At 54.2% G+C, this 25471-nt stretch overlaps 1 protein-coding gene across 1 annotated transcript in view; it reads right to left on the reverse strand.

Annotated features, from left to right (window-relative positions):
* Positions 1 to 25471, reverse strand: part of VDR (vitamin D receptor) — a 38598-nt gene that overhangs the window by 1212 nt on the left and 11915 nt on the right. Inside the window, exons 3-10 of the mRNA XM_075134041.1 lie at positions 18749 to 18820; positions 17063 to 17213; positions 10558 to 10688; positions 2806 to 2990; positions 2472 to 2595; positions 1806 to 1977; positions 1150 to 1301; positions 45 to 161 (exon numbers count right to left, since the gene is read on the reverse strand). Of these exons, the coding sequence (XP_074990142.1) occupies positions 45 to 161; positions 1150 to 1301; positions 1806 to 1977; positions 2472 to 2595; positions 2806 to 2990; positions 10558 to 10688; positions 17063 to 17213; positions 18749 to 18812 (1096 nt within the window). The 5' untranslated portion in view covers positions 18813 to 18820. The remainder of the gene's footprint in view (positions 1 to 44; positions 162 to 1149; positions 1302 to 1805; positions 1978 to 2471; positions 2596 to 2805; positions 2991 to 10557; positions 10689 to 17062; positions 17214 to 18748; positions 18821 to 25471) is intronic.

Consider the following 25471-nt stretch of genomic DNA (forward strand, 5'->3'; position numbering starts at 1 on the left):
AGGTGACATTTTTGGGGAGGTTTTGAGGATGAGTGTCCTCCTACCTGGGGACAAGATGCAGATGGCCATGAGGAGCACGTGCTCTTCTTCGTGAAGGTTCAGTTTCTTCAAGCCAACCTGGAATTTCACGAGCGGCTCGAGCAGGTCCATGCTGTGGCCAGCTGGGAAGAGAAAGGATCTTTAGCAAGAGCCTGCTCTGGAACAAGATCTCCCACAGCTGAGGGATGAGCGTGGAGCTCAGCAGCTCCTCTTTCAGCACAGCAGAGAGCCGGGACAGTGGAAGACGACTTTTGATATAGCTTAAAACACGTTGGGTTTTGATTGTACTTTTCTCCCCAGTGGTTTCTTTAAAGCAGGAGATTACGGAGCAGATTTTGCTTTTGAAAGCTATAAGGACAATTAACCTACAGACATTTTGCCTCCTTATCATCACTTCCACACTGCCCCGTGTCCTGCACAAGCGTCACAAACCCCACCGTGTGTGCCCAGAGCCCTCTCTGCAAGCAGATCTCTTTCCCGCGTGCCAGCTGCCCCGTGCCTGGTCCCAGCACGCCGCTGGCTCTGGTTCTCCTGGGATCTCGCAGATCCTCTGCCCTTGCACCGAGGACCTCAGCATCCCCCGGTTACTCAAGGCTCTTCCAGATGCAGGGAGAGATTTAAGGTCCATATATATCATCTGCACACCCTGTTCTCCGTGCTGGTCCCCAAATCCTAAACTGGGGGAGGTTTCGGGCAGGATTCACCACCTTTCCTAGCAGAAGGGCTTCCTGGCTGCAGAGCAGCGGCAGTGGGAAGGCGCAGCGGCTTTCCAGCCCGAACTCGACCCCTGTTGCAGGGCAGAGGGGCTGGAGACAGCTCCGAGCTACGGCCACGCTCTGGCTTTGCTTTCTTTTGGGAATTAACGGCTCTTTCCAGCCATCCGGTCCAGCTGCAGGACGCACACGTGTGACAGCGCGGGGCTTGGGAGATAAACGGGACGGGGGTCTCAGCCCTGCCGAGCTGCTGGTGCTGCCGTCCTCCGCAGCCGTGCAGCCTGCCAACACATCCCTGCTTCCAGACTACTCAGTGTGGGATTTTTGCATCTGAATTTAAGGCTGGGATGATATTTCTTAGCCCGCAGCAAGCAGGAGAGCGTCCGGCAGCCTTTACCTTGGGTGACATCGCTGATCCTGTACTTGAATTCATTGCTGCCGCAGGTCCACGTCATGTCCTCGAGGGTGAAGGACTGGTTGGAACGCAGCATGATCACCTCAATGGCGCTGGATTTCAGCAGGGCGATCTGGTCCTCTGCTGCCAGGCTCCTGGGCAGGGGGAAGGGGGTGACGTGAGACCTGTCCACGGAGCAACGGAACAGCCCACACCGCCCGCGCGCCAGGTTCTCCATCGGTAACCCCGTCCCTTTGCTGGGGGCACCCCAGGTTCTCCCTCACCCCGGGTTTCTCTGTAATTAAGCAGTAGATATTGCTGCAGCTACATTTACTGAGTGGCAGCACCAGCCTGGAGTTAAACAGGACCTGAGACCCTTCACGAATCAGGATGGGACCGCTCACGTGGCCTCGAGCATCCTTCTTAGGAGCTCAAGCATTTTGCTGACAGAGTCTGGGTGAATCAGGGTAAAATAGGAGAGGAGTAAACCCAGGAAGGAGGAGAGACAGAAAACGTGAAAATAGGAACAGACCTGGGAAGGGAACAGAGCCTGAGGGACAGCTGTGAAAATAAAACAGCGAAAAATGATCCAGGGTAGGACTGGATTCCCAAGAGTGGAAAATGGCCACAGACATCAGATCTGGGAGCAAACGTCTCACCTGAATCCCGGGATCATTTTGGCAAAGCCGATCACCTTCTGTATGCTGTAGCTGACCAGGTCGGCCAAGTGCGGGAGCATGGAGAGGTGGGAGAAGTCGATGTTCATGGAGGAGCTCTCATCATTCTCCTCGGAGAGGACCAGGTTCGAAAACATCTGGGGCTCCACAGACTCTGGAGAGAGGGAGACGGTCAGAGGGTAACCCCGGTTGTAGGTAAGCCATTCCGGGTGAGGTGAGCGATGCCAGCCCGCCGCAGGAACGGCATCCATCCTGCCGGGAGGGCTTTCCATTGCGTTTAGACAGCAGGACGTGAGGAACGGGGCCGGGAGAGCAGTCATTCGCTGGCTGCCAACAGCATCAAGATTTTTGCTTTAAACTTTATCTCCTCTCCTGTGCTGTGATCAAGTCGAACCGCAGCCAGAGCGGCGACGATGCAGCCCAGCGTTCACGCTCACGCTCCTCTTGGCCATCCTGGAGGGCTCAGACACACAGAGGGCTGCAGGGCCACGATCCAGCCAAGCTTTTTGCTCACAAAAAGCCTTCGCAACACTCCTGGGAGGGTCTTACAGTTAAATAAACTCCCCAGAAGAGATAAAACAATGGCCAGACTTGGGTAAAGCTGCTGCACTTCTACCCCCGTCACCCACAGAGAGGCGAGTGCGGTACCTGGAAATGTGCTGAAGCCATCGGAGCCAAAGAGGTCGGTGGAGTCCTCCGACGACAAGTCCTGGGTGAGAATGGAGGAGGACCTGGCTGCCCCCCTGTTGCTAGGGCTGCTTCTCACGGGGGGCTGGAAGAGAGAGCAGAACGTGAGGAACAGGGCTGGGAGAGCAATTTGGTGGCAGTTGTTCGCCTGCTGCCAACAGCATCAAGGTTCTTGCACTGGGATTTTTAATTCCTCTCTAGGGAGAGGTCATGGGATGAAACGGGTTTGGTGCATCTGGGCAGGAACCGCTTGGTCCTGTGCATGGGAATCGGAGCCGGCGTGCCCCAGACGTACCCGAAACTTGGTGAAATCGGAGTATGTGGGGTCGTAGGTTTTGCGATGAGCCTCGAGGAGGACGTCGATGACTTTCTGCTGCTCCTCCGAGAGTTTGGGCTTCAGGCTCTCCTTGAGCGCTTCCTCCTCCTTGCGCTTCAGTATCATCTCGCGCTTCCTCTGAACCTCCTCGTCCGTCAGGATGACTGCAGGGATCGGGAAAGCGTCAGAGACAGGCGCAGGGAAACAGGGACTGAAGCAACCCCGGGCCACTGCAGCCAGCATCCCCATCACCTTGCTAATCAATTATTAAACCCGCATCAACCCCGTCCTGCTCCTGTCCTCGACTGCTGGGTCACGGCTACGAGACCAGGACAGTTTAGAGCCCATTTGGGTGCCTTTAGGCAAGGACCGGGTGCGATAAGGTCAGCACTGCCACATGTCTGCTCTGCAACCTTGCTGTTTGCTCTGTGCTTTCAGGTGAAAGAAATCCTGCAAGAGGATCCAGGCCAGCGGGTTCATCTCGCTCCAGCACGGCTCCTGTGCCGCTGTCGGTGCCCGACAACAGAGGGAGCCCGATGCGGCATCGCTCAGCCTCCGCGGCCGGCTACCAGCAGCGATAGTCTGGGTATCCGGCAGCGCTTTTGCAGCATCGCAAGTATTTTTAAGCTAAGGGGACATATAAACATACCCCCACTCCCAGGGTTGGGTATTTATGGCTTGTGTTATGGGTGACAGCCTTTGGCAGCGGCCGAGGGTTGGACCCAAAGGTGATAGGCAGAGCTCTTCCCATTTAATTAGGGAAGGGGAGCATCCACGGGCAATTTGGGCTCAAATTTTACCTTTATAAAAAGAGCTGAAAGACCTGAATAGCCTCACAGGGTTGAAAGAGCAGAAAAGCAACAGGGAACCGCGAAGATCTCTTGGGGTAGCAACCCCCCGTCCCACAACCGAGTCACGCATTCACAAAAGCGCTCGTTCATACACATCCACCGCCGGGTCCTAAAAATAGCAAAGCCCATTCCTCAAGATATTATTAGTCCTTTAACCAGTCATTAAAAAAAAACCCAGCACGTTATCTGATGATGGGCGGTTTTCTGCCTGCCTTGGGTTGCAGAGAGACTTGGCGCTGGGCAAGTCAAGGTGGAATTTGGGACAAGAGGTCGGTGAAAGGCAGCAGGAGCCACGGACGCAGGGCTCGAGGCAAGGAACTGTTTGCAGTCCCCGCTCCTTTCTGCCGACAGCATTTTTCCAACACATTTTCAAAACTTGCACAATCTCAGAGGGGTCTTGAAGATCTCGGAGGCACAGGAACGACGCAGCTCAGGCTGAAAGGTCGCTCCCAAGATTGGTACAGTACGGGCAGCTCTGCAGGGGACAGCGCGACCGAGTTTATCATCTCCCATCCTGGTTATTACTACAAAAACGTCGGATCCATCTGGACGCTGCAGGCAAGAAGGGAAACTGTTCGTAGATGAGGCAGCATCTGCGGGGAAAGAGCCACGTGGGGCTGGGAACGAGGATGGGGCAGAGAGCCGAGTGCTTGGGCTGGGGCCACGGCGTTCAAAGTTTTTGCCAGCGTGGTCTGTCCCGAGCATCGGGGCTTCGGAAGGGGTTATTGCAGGTGTCTACGCTAAGCAAATCTCTGATCCTGCAAGTGAATCGATCTGAAATCAGGAAGCATCCGCAGAGCGGATTGGAAAGAAAAGGATGTTTCTGTGTTGGGGCGAGACTGCAAGGAAAATCTCCTTGGGATTTCCCACCCACCTTTAGGAAATCCAGCCCTCGGAGTTGAACCAGTGAGGCGGCAGCATTTCTTACTCGGGTAGGAGATGAAAAGCAAAAGCATTTCCCAAAGCATCTCTTAGCAGGGGAACAAACGCTGGCAAGGTTTGCTCCCCAGTACGATCCCCTAAGGCAGCCAGATTTCCCCATACGGGGTCTATGCAACAAAGCGTCCGGTTTTGCTGTACGTCGCAGGGCTGCTGGTTGCACCGGGGCTCGGCAGAGCACGCGCGCTGTGAATCCATGGTTAAACTGCCAGCGCTGCTGACAGCAACCGGCCGTGGCTCTGGCCAGCAGCGGGTCCTGGGTTTGGTGTTTAATGCTCTGATAGGACCTGCTGGAGCCTAAAACCCAAAGGAAGCCCCACAGGTGTTTAAAAAAAAAAAAAAAAACCAGATAAAAGGGAGGTTGCGATTCCCTTCCAGCTGGTCTGGTGTTGTGAACGCCCATGCCATGACACAGCGCTGCTTGCGCAAGCCAAGACAGCGCCCGGCACCGGCACTGCGGACTGAGAACCGGGACGGTGGTGAAATCGTTCCCGGTGATGCCGGAGAGCGGCAAACCTGAAACGCACTTTGCTTGGCCGTGCCAGAGGAACGGCTTTTTGGTAGGACCGGTGGTAACGTGGATGAGAGATGTCAGCGCAGCGACTTGCCCGCTTTATAAAGTCCTGGGGAAAAAGATTCGACGCATTTACTTTGTACTCACAGAAGGATGGATGTCGCCCACCGCATCCCTGCCTGCCTCGAGGGGAAATACAGGATTGGGAAGCGGCTCAGCACCTGCACCTTCCACTCAAGATCCCGGCTCACATCCCAGATCTGATCTCCTCCGGAACGCTGAGCCGGAGACGTCCAGCCACAGACTCCTGGCACGACCGGCAACGTGGCTGCGCGTTCGTGGGCTGCCCTGACCCAAAATCCATGCGGAGGCTGAGATAACATCTGCCCATCGCTTCCAGACAGACGCTGGCCCTCTTTGCGAGACACCACAAGGGCAAGCAGGGAAAGCCACGGCCGACACAGAGGGTAGCGCTGAGGTTACCGAGCACACGAGGATACAGCCCGGCAACCCCGGCCAAAAGCAGGGGCTTGGAATTGCTGGAGGATGACGCGAAGCAGCACAAAGGCAGATTCGCTCTGTCAGGTGAGGAAAGAGCAGCCAAATATAAAGCAAAATTAAAGTTTAGGAAGCTTCAGGCATGAAATGTGTTCACTGGGTGTTGCTCGAGCATTTCATCGAAGCTTGAACGGTGGGTGCTTCTGCCTGCCCCAGCTGGAACCGGGGACGCCGTCCAGCCCCAGGGGTGCAAAAAGCCCCGTGGTTGTTCCCCCACGGGGACAGCCTGCCTGGCACGGCCGTGGGGTGGCATTGGGTCTCGCTGGGACAGTGGTGGCCGTCAGAAGCCGAGCTGGTGTCCAGCTGGAGAAACACCCCTCGCAGCAGCAGCTTTGGGGTGATTCACAGCGAGATGAGGGTCAAGAAGCAAAAGAAGCAGTTTAATACGGGACAAGGCCCCTGTACTGAGATGGGGAATCGTCCCCTGAGCAGCCCTGCAGGGCGTTGCGACCTCCCTTAACTGCCAAGGATGCGCGGGATCGCTCTGCACCGGTTCACGCAGTAAATACCCGGGGTGCAGCCTTCCCCGGGGTGCAGCCTTCCCCGGGGCGCCTGCCCTTGCACCCTTCAAAACTGGGGAGCGAAGCCTAATTCATCCCTGCTGCTTCTCCCAAAACCACAACTTTCAGCCCCGCTGACCTGCTCCAAACCCCAACTGCGACCGCCCCAAAACGCCTTTGTCAGTGGAAGACGGAGCATTTCTAAAGGCAGCCAGACCCCTGCAGGTGTTATCGGCAGCGCAGCCAGCAGCAAGAGGGCTGGGACGAGGGGTGGCCAGAAAAAACACCTTGCACAATGGGAACACAAACATTGCGACGGCAGGAGGGGGGTAAATGGGATGCTACGGGCTGGCTGGATGGCGTGCATCTCCTACAGCACGTGGGTTTGCACGGAAACCAGAGAGGAGGAAGGCTTGCAGCGATGGGCAAGCGGCAGCAATTTAAATCGCAGGTCCCAGACTTACGCCGGAGCAAATCGGAGCAGCCACAGCAGCTGCAGGGCCCCCGGCTACTGCTCTCCCCCTGCCAAGGGGGTCGTGTCCCTCCGGCGCAGCTGAGATGCAGCAAGCCGAGGCGATGCTTGCACAGATTTTGGAGAGGGCTTTCCAGATGCTCAGCCCCTGCCGGCTTCCAAGCCTGCTCTAATTACAGATGGTGGAGGTTTATAGCACGTGCTTTGAACCTGCAGGGAGTGGAGACGCTTCCCGGCCAGCCTGCGAGCTCCAGCTGCTGCCAAGTGACGTTTTCCCGGATGGCCACGACTCTTCCCTCCTTCTCGTGCTCCTGCTTCGCCTCTCGGCCAGTCTCCGGCATCAGCGTGGGTCCCAGACGCCAGCCTTGCGCAACGCCGCCGTGCAGCAGTTCCCGGGCCAGGGAATAACGCATTCCACATTTGGGGCAGCAGGGACTTTTTTTTTTGGGTTTGTTTTTTTTTTTTTTTTTTCTTCTTCGGGGAAGCGGAGGAGAGCTGGAAGCGGCACCTCCCTCCTTGCTCAGCCTGGTCTCGCAGTCCCACCCTAAACAACTGTAACCCTGCCGGCTACTGCTGCCCTCCGGCTACTGCTGCCCTCGCGCTGCTGGCTCCCCCGAGCATCTCCGCTCCTCTCCTGAGCGATTCGGGAAATTCCTCTCTCTCCGCACAATCTCCTTCCAGTTTCTGCTCCTCTCCCTGGCTCCGAGAGGATGGTTTGTGTTTTTTTTCCTCCTCCTCTTTGGGGATTTTCAGCGCTGAGATCATAAATCCTCGTGGCGAGGATGCTGAGCATCAGCTGCTCATGACTACAACCAGATCCCAGCAAGCCTTTTCCTTGGAAAAGGGGAGAGAAGATCCATGGGGTGCTGACCTCAGGCAAGCTATAGAACTTGCTGCAGCACCCGTGAGGGGAATTAGCTGCAATCACCTTCACCGATGTCCGAGGACCCGGCTGCAGAGGGACAAACTGCCCCAGGACACGGCTGGGGACCCTCCCAAGGAGGTTCACTGATTCCCAGCTGACTGGCACCACGACAAGCACAAAAAAATTCCCCAGCAGCAAATAAAGTGTCGGGGAGAGAATAAATTCAATGCCGTGAGACTGCTGCAGCCTCGGGGAGCCCGTGGGTCCCTCCGGCTGCTCGATTTGGTGATGCATAATTTATCTTCCTTCCTATTTGCACCAACGCCTTTAGACCGTGCAGGACAGACGACCTGTCCCCCGTCCCTGTGTGCATGCGCTGCGAACACTGGAGAGCTGTTAAAGGTTGGGGGAGAAGGGGCAGAGACACTAAGAGAGGTGAATCACCCAAAGGTTACGGGTGGCTGCAGAGCCCGGGTCCATCTAACGCCCCGTGCTTTGGCCATCACAGCCCCGAGGGACAAACGTCCCTTCCTGAGCTCCAGGCAGTTGGCAAAAGGCAACTTTGCAGGGCAGAAGGGGTAACTTCAGCATTTTGCCACCGAAACCAGTGCCAAAGCAGGCAGGATAGTCCAGCAACGAACCCTTCATCCCACTTTGAAGTACGTTGATGCTAAGCATCATCCTAGGAAAAACCATCCTGGGAGGACAGGGCAGCCAAGGCATCCCTAGGCTGGAGATCTGCCCTTCTCGGAGCCACCCGAAAGGAAACCGCTCCCGAGAACGGCAGAAGGAATGCTCCCAAATGCCACGGCTCGGGCTGCAAGGTGGCTTCCTCCTCCGCCGATGGCCCGCCGCGCAGCCCTGCCAGCTTGCCCTGTGCTTTACCCCATGCAGATAAGACAGGAAGAAAACCACAAATATTTGCTAACGTTGGCTGTGGACAGCTTGGGGTGAACCCAGGCGTTGCGGCGGGGCTATAAATCCTGCTCCAGCCTTACGGCCGTAACCTCAGCTGCCCTCCAGCTTCCACCTCCTCCCCTCCCTGGTCCCTCCTCAGGGGACGGTGGCCGTCCCGACGCTGTCCCCAGCTCCCCGGGGAGCGCCGGCGGCTCAGGGCTTTTGCTCTGTATGAGCAATCCCTTTCTTGCTGCGCCTCCCCGACACGGGCTCCTCCAGCCCATCACCGCAGCATCTGGTCCACAGGTTCGGCTGCACCCAAACTTGGATCATGCGTCGGGGAAGGGACCCTTGGCAGGGCTGCGCTGCTGCAGGTCTCAGCCCGGTGTGGTTTGGACTGGAGATGATGTCTAAAATCAGCCAGGTCATCCAACCACCCCACGCTCCAAGGACGGAGAAGGGTCTGCCTGCACCAAACCCCAAATTAACACAGGCACAAGGTCTGCCGGGGTCTGCCCTCTTCCTCCTCCTCTTTATCCCCATCTCACTCCCTCTTTTCTGCTTTGGGCTCAGTTCCCATTGGCAGCGGGGTCAAACTGGTCCAGCCTTGCCTGTGACAATCCTCATCGCCTTCAACGACAGCCTGGGGAAGACACAAACCCCTCTCGAGAGCTTCAAGATCCCTGATTCCACCTAAATATAACAGCAGCACGCCTTGTTCCCCTTCATTTAACCAGCAGCAAAGTTCACGGGAAGGCTATTTTTAGTCTCCTTAGGTTAGGTTTTGTTAATCCAGTAACAGTTCGCTAACGAGATCGCTTACAAGTTAACTCCTGCAGAGAGCACGCACGTCCCTGGGACCTGGCCCCAGCCAGGGTGGAAGCACCCCACGCATCGCTGCCGCTGAATTTTCTGGCCCTTCCTGGGTAATTAATCAGTACAAATCAACACATTTCCCTCATTAGCAACGGCTACGCCAAATGGACCGCGCCGACTGGCTACCATGGGCTCACACGTCCTCGTGCTCACCCAAACCATGGGTACGTACGGTGTATTATACGGTCTTTTTCTCCCTCTTTATGGGACATGGCTGCTAGTTTAAAAGAATAAGATCCAGGGATCTTCTCTTCATCAGGGATCTGCTCAATCTTTGGGACAAGTGGAAGTTTAGGCATTTTTTCTTGCAAACACCTACAAGTTCTGATTTTCTGGAGGACGCAGGGGCTTTGGTGGCACCCTGTGACATCGGACGCTCTTTGCTCTCTGCTCACCACGGAAGGAAACGAGCGCCGTTTCCATTTTCCAACTTTTCAGGTCCATCAATCATTCGACGTGACGTCCTGTTTGCAAGGTCTCCTAGCAGAAGGCTGTTATTTTGGTTTGAAGGCTAGGCGAACACCAGCCTTCTCCTGAAGACTTAGGATGTGGAAAGCATGTGTACGTAGGAGGAAGTGTGTCAAACAGATTTTATTTTTAAAAGCTGCTTATCTATAAATATAGTTGAAGAAAATAAATATTTGGACAACATTAGTGTGTTTGGATTGGGTTAAAAACGACTTTACGTCCCCCTGCTGTTTACTTAAGTCTCTGCTGTGCACGTGGCTGGATGGACAGACCCACGTTGCAAGAATAAAGGCTCAAAAAAAAAAAAAAAGCCCAAGAGGTGTCGCAGAGCAAAACGCAAACCAGTTCCATGCTAATGGAAATTACTGTCGCTGTGGGGAAGCTCATTCAACTCTCCCTGTTTGCATGCAGCGGGGAGCACGCAAAAACGCGTTGGAGAGGACGATGACTTTGCAGAGGAGTAAGTTCAGTCAATGTAACCGGGAGTTAATCAGAAACAGCCCCGGATGCTCTCACCGAGCTGATGCCCCTCCAGAGCCAGCAAAGGCGACTTGGCTCTGATAAAAGCAGCTCCCCGGATCGCTAAACGCCACGGGAACAGTCGCAATCATTAAACGAGCTCCTCTCAATCATTACCCACCACATCCCCTGCCCTTTGCATCCTCTTCGAATCCTTGGAGGGCTTTCAGGTTTTACGCTCGGCACGCCTGCCTTCTGCACCGCACGTTAATCGAGAAGGAAGAGGACGCAGCACGGGCTGTTCCCCGCGGGACGTGTGTCCGCATACTCACACTCTTTCATCATGCCGATGTCCACGCAGCGCTTCAGCCGACACGCCTGGCAGTGCCGCCGGTTGTCCTTGGTGATTTTGCAGTCACCGTTGAATGGGCACGTGAACATCGCTTTCCTCTTCATGCTTCTCCTGGAGAGGAAGGGAAAAATGGGTCAAATCAACACCGTTTTGAGTGTGCAAGAGGCTGCTGCAAACATCGGGAGGAAGATGCAAGCTCAAATCCAGCTCTCCGGACAGCAAACTGCTGGAGAGAGATTGCTAAGAGGATGCTGGAAGCATCTCTGACCTGACCGTGTTCAGCTCAGTGGGTCGCTCGAGAAGACTCAGTTGGAGGGGCTGTACCTGGTTGGGTGCATCTCCGGGTTTGATCTTAGAGGTTCGGGCATTGCCGGACAGCACGGAAAAGGACAACTTCTTACAAGGACACAGCCCAGGGGTTCAACCGCAGGTTAAGCAGCTTTCTGGGTTTGAACAGGTATTTTGAAGGCCAAAAGAAGGGTGGAAGGATTGTAGAAACCCCCCCCCAGCAGCAAAAGAAATCGGAGTGGAGGCCGGCATGTACCAAAGCAGCCTGTGTTATTAAACATTTACCAGCCTTTAAAGCCTGGTTTTGCTAGAATAACTGGCTGGAGTGCATGTTTGTGTGTACAGGAGAAAAATCTCACTGCAGGATACAAGAGAAACAACACTTAACATAATAACCCTCTCTTCCACCAAAACCACACCGTGCCATGTTAATCCCCTGCTGCAATCGGGACTGTAAATCTTCCAAGTACAAAGGGTCAAAGGCAGAGCTCCCAGCGAAAACTCGCCCTTCTGCGGGGCCATCCTGCGCGAGATCCACTAATGACACATTACAGGCATAGCTGAGCTGGTCCATTAGGGGCGGTTTCTCTTCTGCGCTCGGAGATGCCGCGTCTTTGCTTTGGAGAAAGTTACTCAATGATCTGCCATCGGCGAGCGAAGCTTATCTCTGGATTTGTATTTCTAATGGTGCCGCTTGCTTTAAATGAAGACGTGATTTTGAACGGAGGTAAACCAAGCCCAGGACACCTCCAGGCTGGAAAGTCAAAGCGAGGATGTTTAGAGGTAAATGCAGCAGAGCCGAGGTGCAATTCAGGTACAAACAGTGAGAAATTTGCCAGCAAGTTAACGCCGTATTTCAGCACCGGCAGGAAGAGTCTCCTGCTAGAAAGAGTCGCTCTTCTAGCAAGAAAATCCCTCCGAAGCTGAGCTGATGGTGCAGGACCCCTGCGCTCCAGAGGGAAATACGGTGGACGTACCAAGCGGGCGACTGCAGGCTGAGAGGGCGATGGCAGAGGGGCCCCTCCAGCCCAGGAACGGCGCCAAGCCTGCGCCTATAGGGTATAAATATAAAATATGTTCTCGGGCTGCAGACCCGAGCGGCACACAGCATGCAATTAGAGGCTATTTTAGAAAAGGAGATGTAAACACGGAGGTTTTACACTCACAGATGAATAAATGCATTTAGGAAAATTAATATAGGAGAGGCGGATGGCAGAGACCTCCATAACCTGCCTTACCCTAAGAAAATCCCGTTTCCTTCAGCAGCTGCCTCTCAGTTTATTGCTTTTCTCCGGGTTTTCCCCTTCCACCAAGACCAGCAAAACCTTTGCTCCCGCAGGAACGGGGACAAATGTTGCTCAGCTCAGGGGCAATCAGGATTTGGAACTGAACGCCCCAAAATCTCCCAGTTTTGGTGAAAGACTCTGTTTTTGAGCATCTGGGGCAGCTCATCTTTTCCCCTACAGCCCAGGGCAAGGCTGGGGAACGCACAAACAAGCAAGAGAAACCCGAGGCCCTCGGGCAGGGAAAGATGTCCCGTGTGCGAGGGCAAGCCAACATTATGGTTTTGGTATGAAAATTGCAGCTTATTCGAACACAGGGTGGCTGGGTACAATAGAGGGTTTTTCTAATTAGCCGCTTCTCTGCCCCAAGGGTCTACGGCTCTCGGCTACGAGGGGCCCCGAGTTACACCAGCAGCGCAGAGGAGTGACCGTCCACCCCACAGCAGGAGCTCAAGCTGTCTGGCTCTGGTGTATTTTTATAAGGCTCAGAACTAGCCATTTCAAGGCTCATTTAAGATCTGTGTCCCAGGCAGGCTGCAGAATGTTAAAAATAACGAGATCCCTCCCTGTAAAACCCAGGCCGTGGGTAGGAGTAAACACGGCCGCGGCCAGCAGCAAGGGAAGCTCGGGTTTGCCGAGCGGGGAGTGATGTGCTCCGAGGTCGGGGTGGCTGTACCTGGTGGTGGCAGGGAAAACAGGGACAGCGTTCCCGTGCGTGCTCTCCAACATAACCACTCCCTGCGTGCCAATGCCACATTGCAAAGGACAATGTGCACGGAGCGATAACATCCAGCGCTCACCGGTGCTCGCAGGGTGCCCATCTCGTGGGGGCAGGAGGAACCCATCTGGTTTTATCTTGCCCAGATCCTGTCCCCGATGGGGAGCGTTCCAGCCACAGCGAGGACTGCGATTTGCCTAACTCCAGCTCCGCAGGGCAGGAAACCTGATCACTAACCACTCCTCAACTGCAGCAGGTGAGCTCTGTCCCTGGGCTCTGGTAGACACGTGCCCGACGGTCCTTCCTAGAACACCGGGGAGAAAGCGAACCCCAGCGCCTCTATGAAATGGCTTTTAGGTTATCAGAAATGTGAAGTTACATAAAAAACAGATGGTGAATAGCAGCCCCGATAGCCCCCATCGGAGGGAGGGCGAAGCCTGGACCATAGAATCATTAAGGTTGGAAAAGACCTCTGAGATCATCGAGTCCAACCGCCAACCCAACCCCCCACGCCCACCACACCACGTCCCCAAGCGCCTCACCCACACGGCTTTTAAATCCCCCCAGGGATGGGGACCCCACCACCTCCCTGGGCAGCCTGGTCCAAGGCCTGACCACTCTGTCAGGAAAGAAATTTCTCCTCATGTCCCATCTAAACCTCCCCTGGCGCAACTTGAGGCCATTTCCTCTCGTCCCATCGCTGTCACTGGGGAGAAGAGACCGACCCCCCCCTCGCCCCAACCTCCCTTCAGGGAGCTGTAGAGCGATGAGGTCTCCCCTCTCCTCCTCTTCTCCAGGCTGAACACCCCCAGTTCCCTCAGCCGCTCCCCATCAGACTTGTGCTCCAGGCCCTTCCCCAGCTCCGTTGCCCTCCTCTGGACACGCTCCAGCCCCTCCATGTCCTTCTTGTGGTGAGGGGCCCAAAACTGAACACAGGATTCGAGGTGCGGCCTCACCAGTGCCCAGCACAGGGGCACGATCCCCTCCCTGCTCCTGCTGGCCACACCAGTTCTGATGCAGATGGTACGGCGGGTGTTAGTGCTGCGCTCAGTCCTTCCCCTTTACCAGACGGGACTGATCTCCGAAGTAACTTTTTGAGTTTATTAGCAAAATGGGCTTTTGATACACCCAGCTCTCACATTTGCAGAGGCTGTGAAATGCTGTTTCCTGAAAGCTACCCTACTCATAACCAAACCCCGCGGTGGCCTTCCTGGCACGTCCTTTCCGGCACCCACCCCATGGCTAATACACGAGGAGTCATTTTAGCACCGAGGCTGCAGCAGAACCACCCCACGCAGCCATCACAAACCGTTTGGGCTAGGATAAAGCCCTGTTTCTCCCCCATTACACCCACACAGCCCTCCAGGGAAGCCCCTTGCACACCAACAGCCAAGTCAACGCCAGGAGCAGAGCCGTGGCAATCCGGCACCCATTTTTGCATGCATTTGCATTTTCTCCCCTAAATCCTGCCAGGTTCATCCCCTACTTCTGATCCCAGGAACCCTCCAGACAACTGCACCTTGCCCTAAAATATCTTTAGAGACCTCTGGGGAAGGAGGAAGAGAGGATGGATTTTTTCTTTTAAAAGAAGTTTCACGTAGAACACTGCAAAGAAGCGGGGAGGATTACAGGAGCAGGAGATGCAGCGATGCAGACAGGATGGGTGGGGACTTTGTAGGTTTTGAAATACCCTGAGCCTTTCCAAGCAGCTCTGCTGTTAACACCCAGCGTCATCGCAGCAGGGGAAAACTAGGACTGCAGAAGAAATCAGAGAAACCGTGGGATGCTTCAGCCAAGTCACAGCAGAATAAATCACTCGGGCTTAGCTGCTTTTTAAGAGCTCCTGAGCAAACAGCAGGGCTCAATAAAAGGCTACTGTTTCCGTTGGCATCATCAGTAAACAGCGGACTTTGAAGCAAGCGGCCAAACGTTGCCTCACGCCTGTTTGTGCTGCAGGTTACGTGCATGTCTGAGCACCCAGAGGTGCCAGTAAATTCCCAATGCCCTTTAGAGAGTCACTAAACCCAGGACCTCGCGGGGGACTTCACACCGGGGGAATCACGTCACACAGGTATGTCCCCAAGGCAGGTGAGAGCCACCACGAGGTCCTCCAGCAGTTCTGCAGCCACCCCAAGGCTCAGGCTGCATTTTGCTGCATCCCTCCGCTGCAGGGCCCCGGGGACAGAAGAACCAGTCCTGGTCCAGCCTGCAGAGGAGACTAAGTCGTGTGAAAAAAAGCTGTGAAACCTTCCCAAGGTTTTGCTGTTGCAGTTCAATATTCACTGCGAATACTGAACATCTTTTAGCCCCTTCCAGCCAAGGCTGCGAGTCCGACCTTCCAGGTAAATGTAATCAGCCACCAGAAATTGATACCGCAGTGATTTTTTTCCAAAGACCTGCTCAGAGAGCGCAAGCTGGAAGCTGAAAAACAGCAAGTGCACACCAGCACAGTCTGGTATAACCCCAAAGGTGCTGGCAAAGGGACGCATAGCTTTTCTAGGAGAGTTTTAGGGGTCTAGGCTCTTCCATGGCAGTGCCGCTGTATTTTAATGCAGAAAGCACTTAGATACTGTGGCAGCAGCAAGCGTTAATTAATTCAGTGATTGAAAATGGCACGTAAACAAGCCTGTGTAAGCAAAAGGGAACACACCAAGACCTAGCATGGGGAGAGCGTGCCTGGAAAGCAAGATTAAAAAAGTAGTAAGAGCCTTAAATTGAAAATAAAGGCTTTATATGGGGCATGAAGGGCTAGCTGCAGATGAGAGCTTTTCACATCATTAAGATGTCTGTTCAGAAATACTGTCACAGTTGTATCTCTTGCATGATTACCGTGGTGTGACAATAGAGATGGGGAAAACGCAGCAGAAGCACTAATGTTGTGAGCCCAAGAGCCACGTCGCACCCAGGAAGGGTTCGTCAAGCAGCACCGGCCATTTCAGAGGTCAAAAGCCAGACCATTGCCTCTGTGGCCACAACAGGGATGGGGAAGGTCAGGGACACCAGACCAGAGCGCGGAGGAGAGCACCTGAAAGAAGAGTTACTCATTTAGGGGCAGTAATTGAGGAAAATGTTGTTGCTCAGGTTGGCCGGGCTTCGAAGCTGCCCTGTTTGAAAACAGACTGCAAGACTGTGGTATGTGAAAACCCCCATCTAGCCCCGAAATTCCTGCAAGAGGAGGAGTTACGACTTTGCTGTGAAAGTTCAAGCTCTGGTTGCTGTAACAGCCCAGCACAAGCTGTGAAGCTGTGCGCTCCGGTGTTTGCAATCCCACAGCCACCTGTGCCACCATCTCATTACAGTGCAAAATACTTGAGCAAGGCTTTTCCCAGCCAGTCCCATGCCAGTCATTATCTTGCCTCATTTCACCAGCGCTTAGTCATTCTCTCACTTGGTGCAAGCGATCTGAACTCCCACGTGAATGGTTCAGCACCGTCTGCGAGGGAGCATCGCCTCGACAGGCACGGGGGTAAAACCGAGCCACTAACAAATATCCACAAACCTGCAACTCTCCAGACTCGGAGACCCCGGCAGCTTTCAGAAATGTTTCTGCCTTGCTGAGAACCAGCTTGAGACCACTCAAGATCCCCACCTGACAGTGGAAAAAAGCCTCAAAACAGCTGCATATACATCCTACAGCTACTTTAACCCCCCCAAGAGCCAGAGTGAAAGACTGCCTGATTTTGGCAAGAGCTTGGTGCCCACTCCAGCAGAAGACCCCATGCATCTCCATACGCAAGCGTGCAGAGCTTCAGAGCAGACCTTAGAGGCAGCTTGCTTTAAAGAAAAGAAGTTTGTGGCCATCACGCCAGTTTAGTTTTCAAAGACTGCTAGCGTCAGGTGTATTTTTCCCAGGTGCCATCTATAGAGTGCTAGAGGCTCTTACGCTCCTGCCCATACAGCACGTGGAGGTCTGCAAGGCTCCCAGACATGGAAATCTCTGGCTAAGGGGAAAACAACCTATTTCCCCAGTAGCGGGGTGCCACAGTAAGCCACAAGAAGGGAAATAGTTTGTGATCTCTCCACTATCAAGATTTGCAGGCATGTCAGCTGTCTGCAACGCGGGCACAGGTCTGGCAAGGCTGTCTGCAGCCCAGCTTTGTAGGGATGCAGGTAACGAACAGCAGCCAGGATCGCCTGCTCCTCAAGGCTTGCTGGTTACGGAGCAAGATCCCTCCTCCCCGAAGACTCTCCCTCACCTGAAGAAGCCCTTGCAGCCTTCGCAGGTCATGGCGTTGAAGTGAAAGCCAGTGGCTCTGTCCCCACAGACGCCGCATATCCGAGGCATGTTCCTGTCGAACTCGCCGGCTGGGTCGGGAAGCGATGTGCTAGCAGCCATGGTATCCGTGTCTGGGAGAGCAGAGAAAGCCAGGTATTTATTTTGTAAAGCTGTCACAGCTCTACAAAAAGCAAGTTAGATGCAAATAAAGGATTCTTCCTTGGCTTCAACACGATCTGGCAAGAAAACCTTCCGTGTTCCCTCTGGCTCCGTGCACTAACACCACCAAAAAGCAGGTTCTAGGTAGTTTTTAGTACATGTACACATTTGCTCATCTACCCAGTAACACCAGCACTGATGCCCCCTTCCCATACCCCCAGCCTTAAACGCACCGCAGAGCATGCTTACGGTAGTTTGCTGTGCCTCAGTGAGAGAACTCCTATAGCCCACCCCAAACCCAGATATTTTCCCCCCCCTGCACCCCCAACTCCTTCGCATTTGTTTTCAGAAAGCCTTGAAGGGACCAGAATTCACCCAGATCGATGCTGCAAAACCACAGGGAAAGAGGTCACGCCGCCGTACGCTGGTGCAGAATTTCCCTCGTGCACAGACAGGAAGCGGCACCGGCACACTCACGCCAGCTCCCGTAAGAGAGAAAAATCCCAAAACCAAGTCAAGTGAGCATTGTTTAAAAATATATCCTCAACAGGGACGTAAACAAGGGAGGGAGGAAATAGTGCTCCTAAGGCAGATTGCTGAGATGAATATTAAAGTGGAGCTTTTAACAGACTTTCCCTGGCTTACGATACCCATTGGTAGAAGCCTGTCTGCTATTAGAAGGACCGAGTATCTAAAAGCACTGGGAAAATAAAGGTTAGAAGTTGTCATGGTGCTAAATCTGGGTAAAGACCACCCCGAAACTGCGGTTTCAGATGGTACCACCCAGTAGTTCGGTAGGACAGGCTGTGTTTGTAGCTCAGCTCACCCTGCGAGCTCTCAGCGGCTCCTCCGCCTCAGTCTCCCCGTACACAGGACAGTTACCCCTTCTGCGCATCTCAGGATGAGAAATTTTAAGTTGATTCAAGAGTTTCAAACCAGCTTTTTTTTGTTTTAAGGATGGCTAAATGTTTTCTCAAGAGGCACTGCAGAGGCACTGCCTAGCTGCGTCTAGTGTGCTTTCAAAAGGCTTTTAGCTGGTGCTGGAATTGTCCTGTGTAAAATGCTCTTTATCAGTCACTAAGTAACTCCAGACAGCGAATCCGGAGCAAAAGTATGTTCAGAAAAAACAAGAGGTCAACCCTACAATTAAAGTCTCACTGTAAGTCTACCAGACTGCTATTGCTTGATCCCAGTAAAGCCTGGGCTCCCCTTGATCCCCTGCCAGGGGAGAGCAGCTCTGCAGCGCTCGCACACAAATCCCTACGGCCGGCAAGTGATGTCCCCGGAGAACCCGGGGGTGCACAGCTCCCAGAGCAACTCCAGGAGCTTGGAGGTTTCTCCGATCTTGGTTTCACCTCCTCCTCACCTGAAAGTTTGCACAGCCAACAGTCCTAGCACCTTTAGATAGGAGTCCTAGCCCTCTACGCTGCTTGGAGAAAGCTCCCAGGAAGAGACAGACACAACCCCAAGGAGAACGTCCTCTGATCAGAGGAGGGTTATCGCTTACCTGTATCTGGAAGATACGCCACGCTCTGCTGGTGCATTTCCCAGGAGCTCTGGAGCTGGGACATGGAGCCACCTGCAATTAAAAAGACAGACAGGACACTGTCCGAGACAGCTCAAAACTTATCAAGGTCAATGAGTCAAAGGAGAGCGTCCGACTGCACGCCCCAGTCCCGCTCCAGCCCCTTGGCGAGACGTGAGCGCCATGCCCGGGGTGGGGTGATCTCGAAATAGCCTGCCAGCTCGGGTACCACTTGTCTGGTTCCCACACCACCTCCTCACCGCAGATCCAGGAGGAGATATCGCAAGGCCCCGGCCACCCTCCGCGCGCTGGCGGGTTGGTAAGGGAGCTGCAGGAATGCGCCGGCAAACACAGCAAACACCCTCGGTGAGAGCAAGGGCACAGGAAGGAAAGAAGACAGCGAGAGGTGCTCAGCTCGTTCCTTTAACCTCAGTAATATTTTCCTATAAATTTAAATTTCACAATTCAGCCTGTGCAACAGCGTGAGGCTCGCCAGCTTGCGTGGGATGGCATAAAGCAGAGCTGAATGGCTGCTATAAACGCGGGTCCTCATTCGACACAGCATGCGTGCTCAAAGTCAACGGGACCGCTGCAGCGCTGAGTACGTGGAGGTTTTTTTCCCCTCCCTTCTCGTCTTGTTTTGTTCTTTCAGCGGCTCCGCTCATGGATGGGAAGCGCCACACTGGCACCAGGCTAACACGGTGTTGGGACAGAGCTAGGAAAAGGTTTTATTAAGGTGCTTTGCCTTCCTTGAGCTTCTCCTCGAGCCTGTATCAGCAACAGGGTGAGGGGTTGGCTTGTCCCCGTGGGTCACCCCACTCTTCAACACAAACTCACAGCCCTAAACGATGAAGGTGCCACAATGTGGGGCCAAAGCAAGGAGAGCTGTGGATGCAAACCACGTCCCACGGCCAGTCCGCTCACAAAACTTGCCTCCAGCCAGAGGGTTTATCTTCCCCAAGTGCTGCGCCGCAGGACGGTGCCGCAGCTACCACCGAGGGTCGTGTCAGAGGTGAATGGCCAAAAGCAGCACTTGGGGATCTCCCCCTGGGAAAGTAGCGCACGGTGGAGCTTCTGGATCCGGGCTTATCCCGGATCTCACCTGTGCTTGGCAGAAACCTGCTCAGGCCAGCTCCCAAGCACCCTGGCGAGCACCCGCCTCCGTCCCACCGGGTTTCGAGGTCCAGAGGGGGAAGTAGGGTGCAGACAGCACCGAGCAGGCTCGCCTTCCTGAAGGGTTGGATTCCAGGAGTGCCGACGGCCACCGCTTACTGGGCCACGGCAAAACACCCGCTGAGCACCCAAACTGGAAGGTGCTGCATTGGTGATGCAGGGCATCTCTCTCCAGCAAGCAGCAGGGCTGCTTTGAGGTGAAGACCCTTCTGGAGACCTCAGCAAACCTTCTCCCTGCTATACAGGCATCCTGATGCACCGTTTAATACTTCTCCAGTGCTTTGCGTTGCTCTCTGCTCTACCACACCTTCCCAGGACCATGCATGGGGACGCTGACACCTCCAGCATCACGAGGCAGGATGGGGAAAGCAGGTGCTGATGGCAACCAGTCAGCCTAGGAGGGGTCTGCCCCCACCCTTGTCGTGCCTCTTGCTTTCTCCAGCTCTCAATTAAAAAAGCAAGAGGTGATTTGGTCACCGATGTTCATTAGAGAGTAGTAAGTCTGTGCCAGATGCAATTCCCACATGGATGACAGCGCTGCTTCAACCGACCGTCTCTGACTTCTTGGAAAACGTTACTCAGCCCCATAATGGAAGTGACGTCAGTGCGCGGGGTGGAGCGCGCATGGGAGTTTCCCTCCACCCCCGTGAAAGGTCGCTCATTCATCAAACCTGACATTTAGCCTTCACGTCTTGGAAGAAGCAAAATAATCTGCGTTAGAAGCGCTGACCTCTTTTGAGCAGGCACCAGAAGGGTCAAACCAGTTTTGTAGCTGGTTATAGCAAAATTGCAGCAACCCAGTTGTCGCCCCAGCGAAGCCCCGGGGTTGGCTCTGAGCAGCCGTACTTCGCTAAATCTAAGCTTTCCCATCACCTCATTCCCAAGGCACCAAATCCATGCATAGGTCAGGAAAGTTCAACTTTCAGATGATCCTTTTTTGGGTTTGTACGGAGCAAAGCTCAAACAGCTACAAGATGCTGGCAGGGAAGGGCTGCGTGATTGCAATTAGCAACCGGAGCCCTCCGCTGGGATGCTGCCAGATGATGAAGCACAGTTAAGGTTTAAAGACATGGGAAAAGCTCACCTGCAGGAGACGCTGAGAGGGAAGAACAGCACAAATAAGCCAGCTGACTGCTGTGCAAAGGGCTCCAGCCTCCCTGCCAGCAGCTGTTATTTAGGGCAGGGTTGCGATAGATCCCTTATACCTGGGGAGCCAGGAGGATGTGGCAAGGCAGAGGCAAGAGCTGGCTCCCCCTGCGCACCCCTCCCTGCCTTACCCGGAGGGGTGACTCACTTCTGGTGGCCACTGGTGCGAGGAAGACCCAGCCCAAAGTGGTGCCATGCCCCCCTCCTCGGTACGTCCCTGCGGCACGCCGTCTCCCACCGGCGTGCGATGGACCAGTGACGCAGCCCCTCGCACACGCGCAGCCACCATCGCTGTAACTGGAAGAGTCATTAACCCCAAGAAGGAAACATCTCCGGCTTTGGCCTCCAGCCCTGCCTGACTAACCGGAGCCTCGCAGACGTGGATCACGGGCAAGCAGCAGCTTCCCAAAGCGGGTGGTCGATGGTGAAGCGTGGACGGAGCTGGCCGAGAGCCCCGCGCCAGCAGCAGTTCAACAGCTGTGCTCAGGGAAAGCAGCACGCAGCCGGGAAGCTAAAACACATCTGTTAGAAGCAAAACAACTGTACAAAGGGGAGAGCAGCCTCTGGAGAGGTTTGCCATTCCCCAAAGATAACCCAGCTTAAAGGAAACCGGGCAAGTCATCCTGAAAATTAGCGTAACAGCCATTGAAGCCACAGCCCGGTGACCGTGGGGTGGCTGCACGAGCGCTGGGGACCTCCGGTGTGGGGTGCAGGAGGGGCGTCTGGGCTCCTGGGGAAGAAATGAGAGCATGGAAAGTTACCTGCTCATACAGGGAAATGGGCACAGCATCATCTGCTCTTCTTCCCCCTTTACGCTGAGCCCAAAGGAAGATCCTTTGCTTTTAAGTCCGTATTTATTTCTAGGTACCCTCAGTAACCACTCAGAGACTGTAGGAAGTATTTTGCTGAAGTGTTTTCTCATGCTTTACCACTTTCCTTTTTCTCTCGCCAACTTGCAAAACTCACGCTCACAGCTCATCGGGACTTGCAGAAGAGAAAAGGCTTTGGAGGACGATCGCTCCTGCTGAAAGCCTTAGTCACGCACATTCGGTGTCCGCACAGCGGCAGGTTTCCCTCCCAGCATCACGGCACCGAAATGCCTCCTTCCAACAGGACATCGCTCCACTAGCCACAGCAATAGCCGGAGCGGGGGCTAACGCATCGGCTAAGACAAAACCAGAGACAGAACCCGCTGCTAGAGGCCAATGCATAAACCCCGGTGTGGAAGACTGGTTGTGGGGCTGCAGCTCAGAGGTCAGCTGGGCTTCAGGTGCCCCACGCTTTCCTGATCAGTGCAGCCAGAAATACATTTTATCATGAATGCCCAGCGTAAGAAATACCTAGAAGCAAGACCAGGGCTTTGTCTGGCCAAAGATGCAAGGATACGGGTTTGTATTCAGCTAAGGGCTCCCCAGGAGGTTCAGACTTTGCTGAAATTTGGGGGACAAACCAAGCCAGTTAAGGAACAGCTGAACATTCCCAGAAAACAAGAGTGACATTTCATTACAGAGGCTTTGAAGTCTTTGGAGTTTTGAGACTGACATCGTTAAATGTTTTCAGGATGCAGAAAATAAACGGTTACAATACTGTGAAAGTATTTGTCACATTCTCAATATCTTTGTTGCTCCATCAAAATGCATTTTTGGTTAATTTGTTTGCCAAGCAAAACAAAAATCTTTACCCGCGTGGCCTGAAGGGAACAGGCTGGTTTCTGAAGTCTAAGTAAATCCTCACCCCTGGCACTGCTCTGACTTGCTACTGAAGACTCTGCTAAGTCTTGGAGAGACCCATTCATTTACATGGAGGTTTTACTATTTTCCTGGCTCACACTCAATTAACACCACTGTTGACATGTCAAAACAAAACGATGCTCCACGGAGTCTCTGCAGAGCCTCTGGCAACGCACTTGCATTTTAAGAAGCTTTTTCCAGTACAAATCAGCCTATTCATAACATCTAGTTGTGGCATGCGAGCAACCCCTTTCTCTATTAGAAAGAACAATTAAATAATTTCCTTCTGTAGCTCCAGGGAGCCCTGTTATTTAGCTGCTTTCCATGAGATTTATTAGACAGCAGATTGACAGCCTCCCGGGAAGACGAAGCACTGCTCCCACACGAGCCCAGCACCAGCCCATGCGCGGACGGTGGCTCTACGTGTTGCGCGTGGATGGATGTAGCAGGTGAAGCTCTCTGGGCTGCCGCATGGTTGGATCCCTCTTGCCACCGCTCACCTCCGTTTCTAGGTTGGAAGAACATTATTTTTTTTTTTTTTTGCAAGACCCAGAGTGGCTGCAACCTCCCGGGAGCCGGGCAAGGAGATCTGGCAAGCCTGGCAGTGTCATGAGACTGGCAGCTATTTATTACCTGATGCAAGTCAGCTCATGCCACCCCTTCCTCCATTAATTTGATTAGATGTAAAACCCTTCTGGAGCCTCTGCTAACGCCCCCAGACCAAGGCTGGAGGCTCCTCCATGCCAGGCAACACGTAAGCGTGACAATTCCTACCCCGGAGAGCCCAGACACTCCCAGTCTGCAAACATGTCACTGCAACGAGGCATTCAGAGGAGGGTCCGGCTGCGCGACAACCAAAGGAGCTACAAATATTAGTTCCAAGAAGGTCAGAGAGACTTCAAAAAAAAAAAAAATCCCTCTAAGGAACAGGATGCTAATCTCATTCCTTGTGAGGAATCAGGCACTTATGGGCTTCCTAAACGCTTTGTGGTATAGGAGTCAGCGAGCCCGGGGACACGCTGAACTCGATTACGGCCACCAGCACCCCCAAGTAATGCGGTTAGGAGCAGACAGCTGAGCGGCCACGTCCCTGGCAGCAAAGCTAAGAAAAAAACCAAAGTGTTGACAGAGCAAGACCAGGTCTGCTCTCAGCCCGGCGGGGCTCTCGCCAGCCCGCTGGTGACCCCAGAGTCAGACCCCCAGTTAGACAGAGCACTGCGACCCCGGACCTCCAGCACCGCAGGGCATCTCTGCCATCGCATCCAGAAGGGAGGAGAGGGGATGCAGAGGCCAGTTCCCAAATACCTGAGTTTGGGTTTCCAGGGTCATCGACACAGCAATATTACCCTTCCCGACTCTTTTGTGAAGGGTGATCGCTCTCCAGAGGTGTCAGAGCAGCACCAGGGGAGCTTGCAGGCACGCGGGAGCTGCAGAGCATGCAACCCTCCAGGTAGGCTGCAAACCACATCCAGCCTCCCACATCCAAAGGCGCAGCGACGAGTCCTCAAGCAAACGTGTGTGCAAGGCAGGATGGTGGATGTGCTTCCTCTCATCTGCTGCAAGGCAGGAGCCGGGGGCTGGAGTCCAGGCACAAATTGCATCAACCCTGGCTGGGAAGCGCAGGAGAAGCCTGATCAAGGACCTGGGAAAGGGGCCGAGGGAGCCGGCGTACGGCAGGGACAGGCCGGAGACAAGCATCGTGGTGCAAACCCACAGCAGCTTCACTAGCATGGAGAGGCAGAAGAAAAAACAGCTCTTCTACCACATTAGCCAAGGATCTTTATAGAATCTCACACCGCAATTAGGCAACAAATCCTTACATGTGCAGGTAAAAGCAGAAAATATTTCTAGGTGCCATTGCTCTGACTGGAAGGAATGAAGTAAACAGATTTCCAGATTACGGCTTGGGCACCACATCAAAAATACCTCCAACCTGACTCCTCACTGGCACGACGCTTTGTCATTTAAGCCACAAAAATTAGACAGAGCGCTCACTCCAGCAACCCACCCGGATCTGCGAGCCGAGGGAGACCCCACCGGCACCGCGTTACTGACAGCTGGATCGCTTTAATACGGGATTTTTATACGAGCAATGCTTCCTCTCTCAAACTCTCCTTCAACAAATAAATGAAAGCAACTTTTCACGCGGCCACGACTTTGACACGGGCTGGCAGAGCTTCCCTTTTTGCATCTTCCCTGTATTGCGGCTTCTCGGCACAAGCCGGTACCTATTGATGCCGTCTGGGCTGGCTGTGGGAAGACGGGAAGGGGCTGTTTGGCATCGGCCCGGCTCTGGCTCTGCCCTCGTTCCCAGCCGATGAGCCTCATCCAAGCACGCATCCTCTCTGGACCAACTTGATGCAAGAGTTTGCAGACACAGAGCCAGCTCTCAAGACCGTCTGCCAAGCGGGATGAGCAAGCCTGGCACACCCCAGCCGGAGCAGAGGCCACCGGCCGCCGATAAGAGTAATAACAGAGATGAGTGCTCAATTGCAGCGTCACAGAAGCGCCCACAGACCACCCCCCCGTCCCTGCCCCGAGGAGCAAACGCAGCGGAGGAGACAAGAGCCGGCCTGAAACGCAGCAAGTTTCCATGCCGGTGGAGGACCTGCGAGCACCACGGCATGGGAACTGCAAAGAAACACTGGGAAGGGTG

Source organism: Calonectris borealis, chromosome 30 (genome assembly GCF_964195595.1).
Source record: "Calonectris borealis chromosome 30, bCalBor7.hap1.2, whole genome shotgun sequence".
NCBI classification, from domain to species: domain Eukaryota; kingdom Metazoa; phylum Chordata; class Aves; order Procellariiformes; family Procellariidae; genus Calonectris; species Calonectris borealis.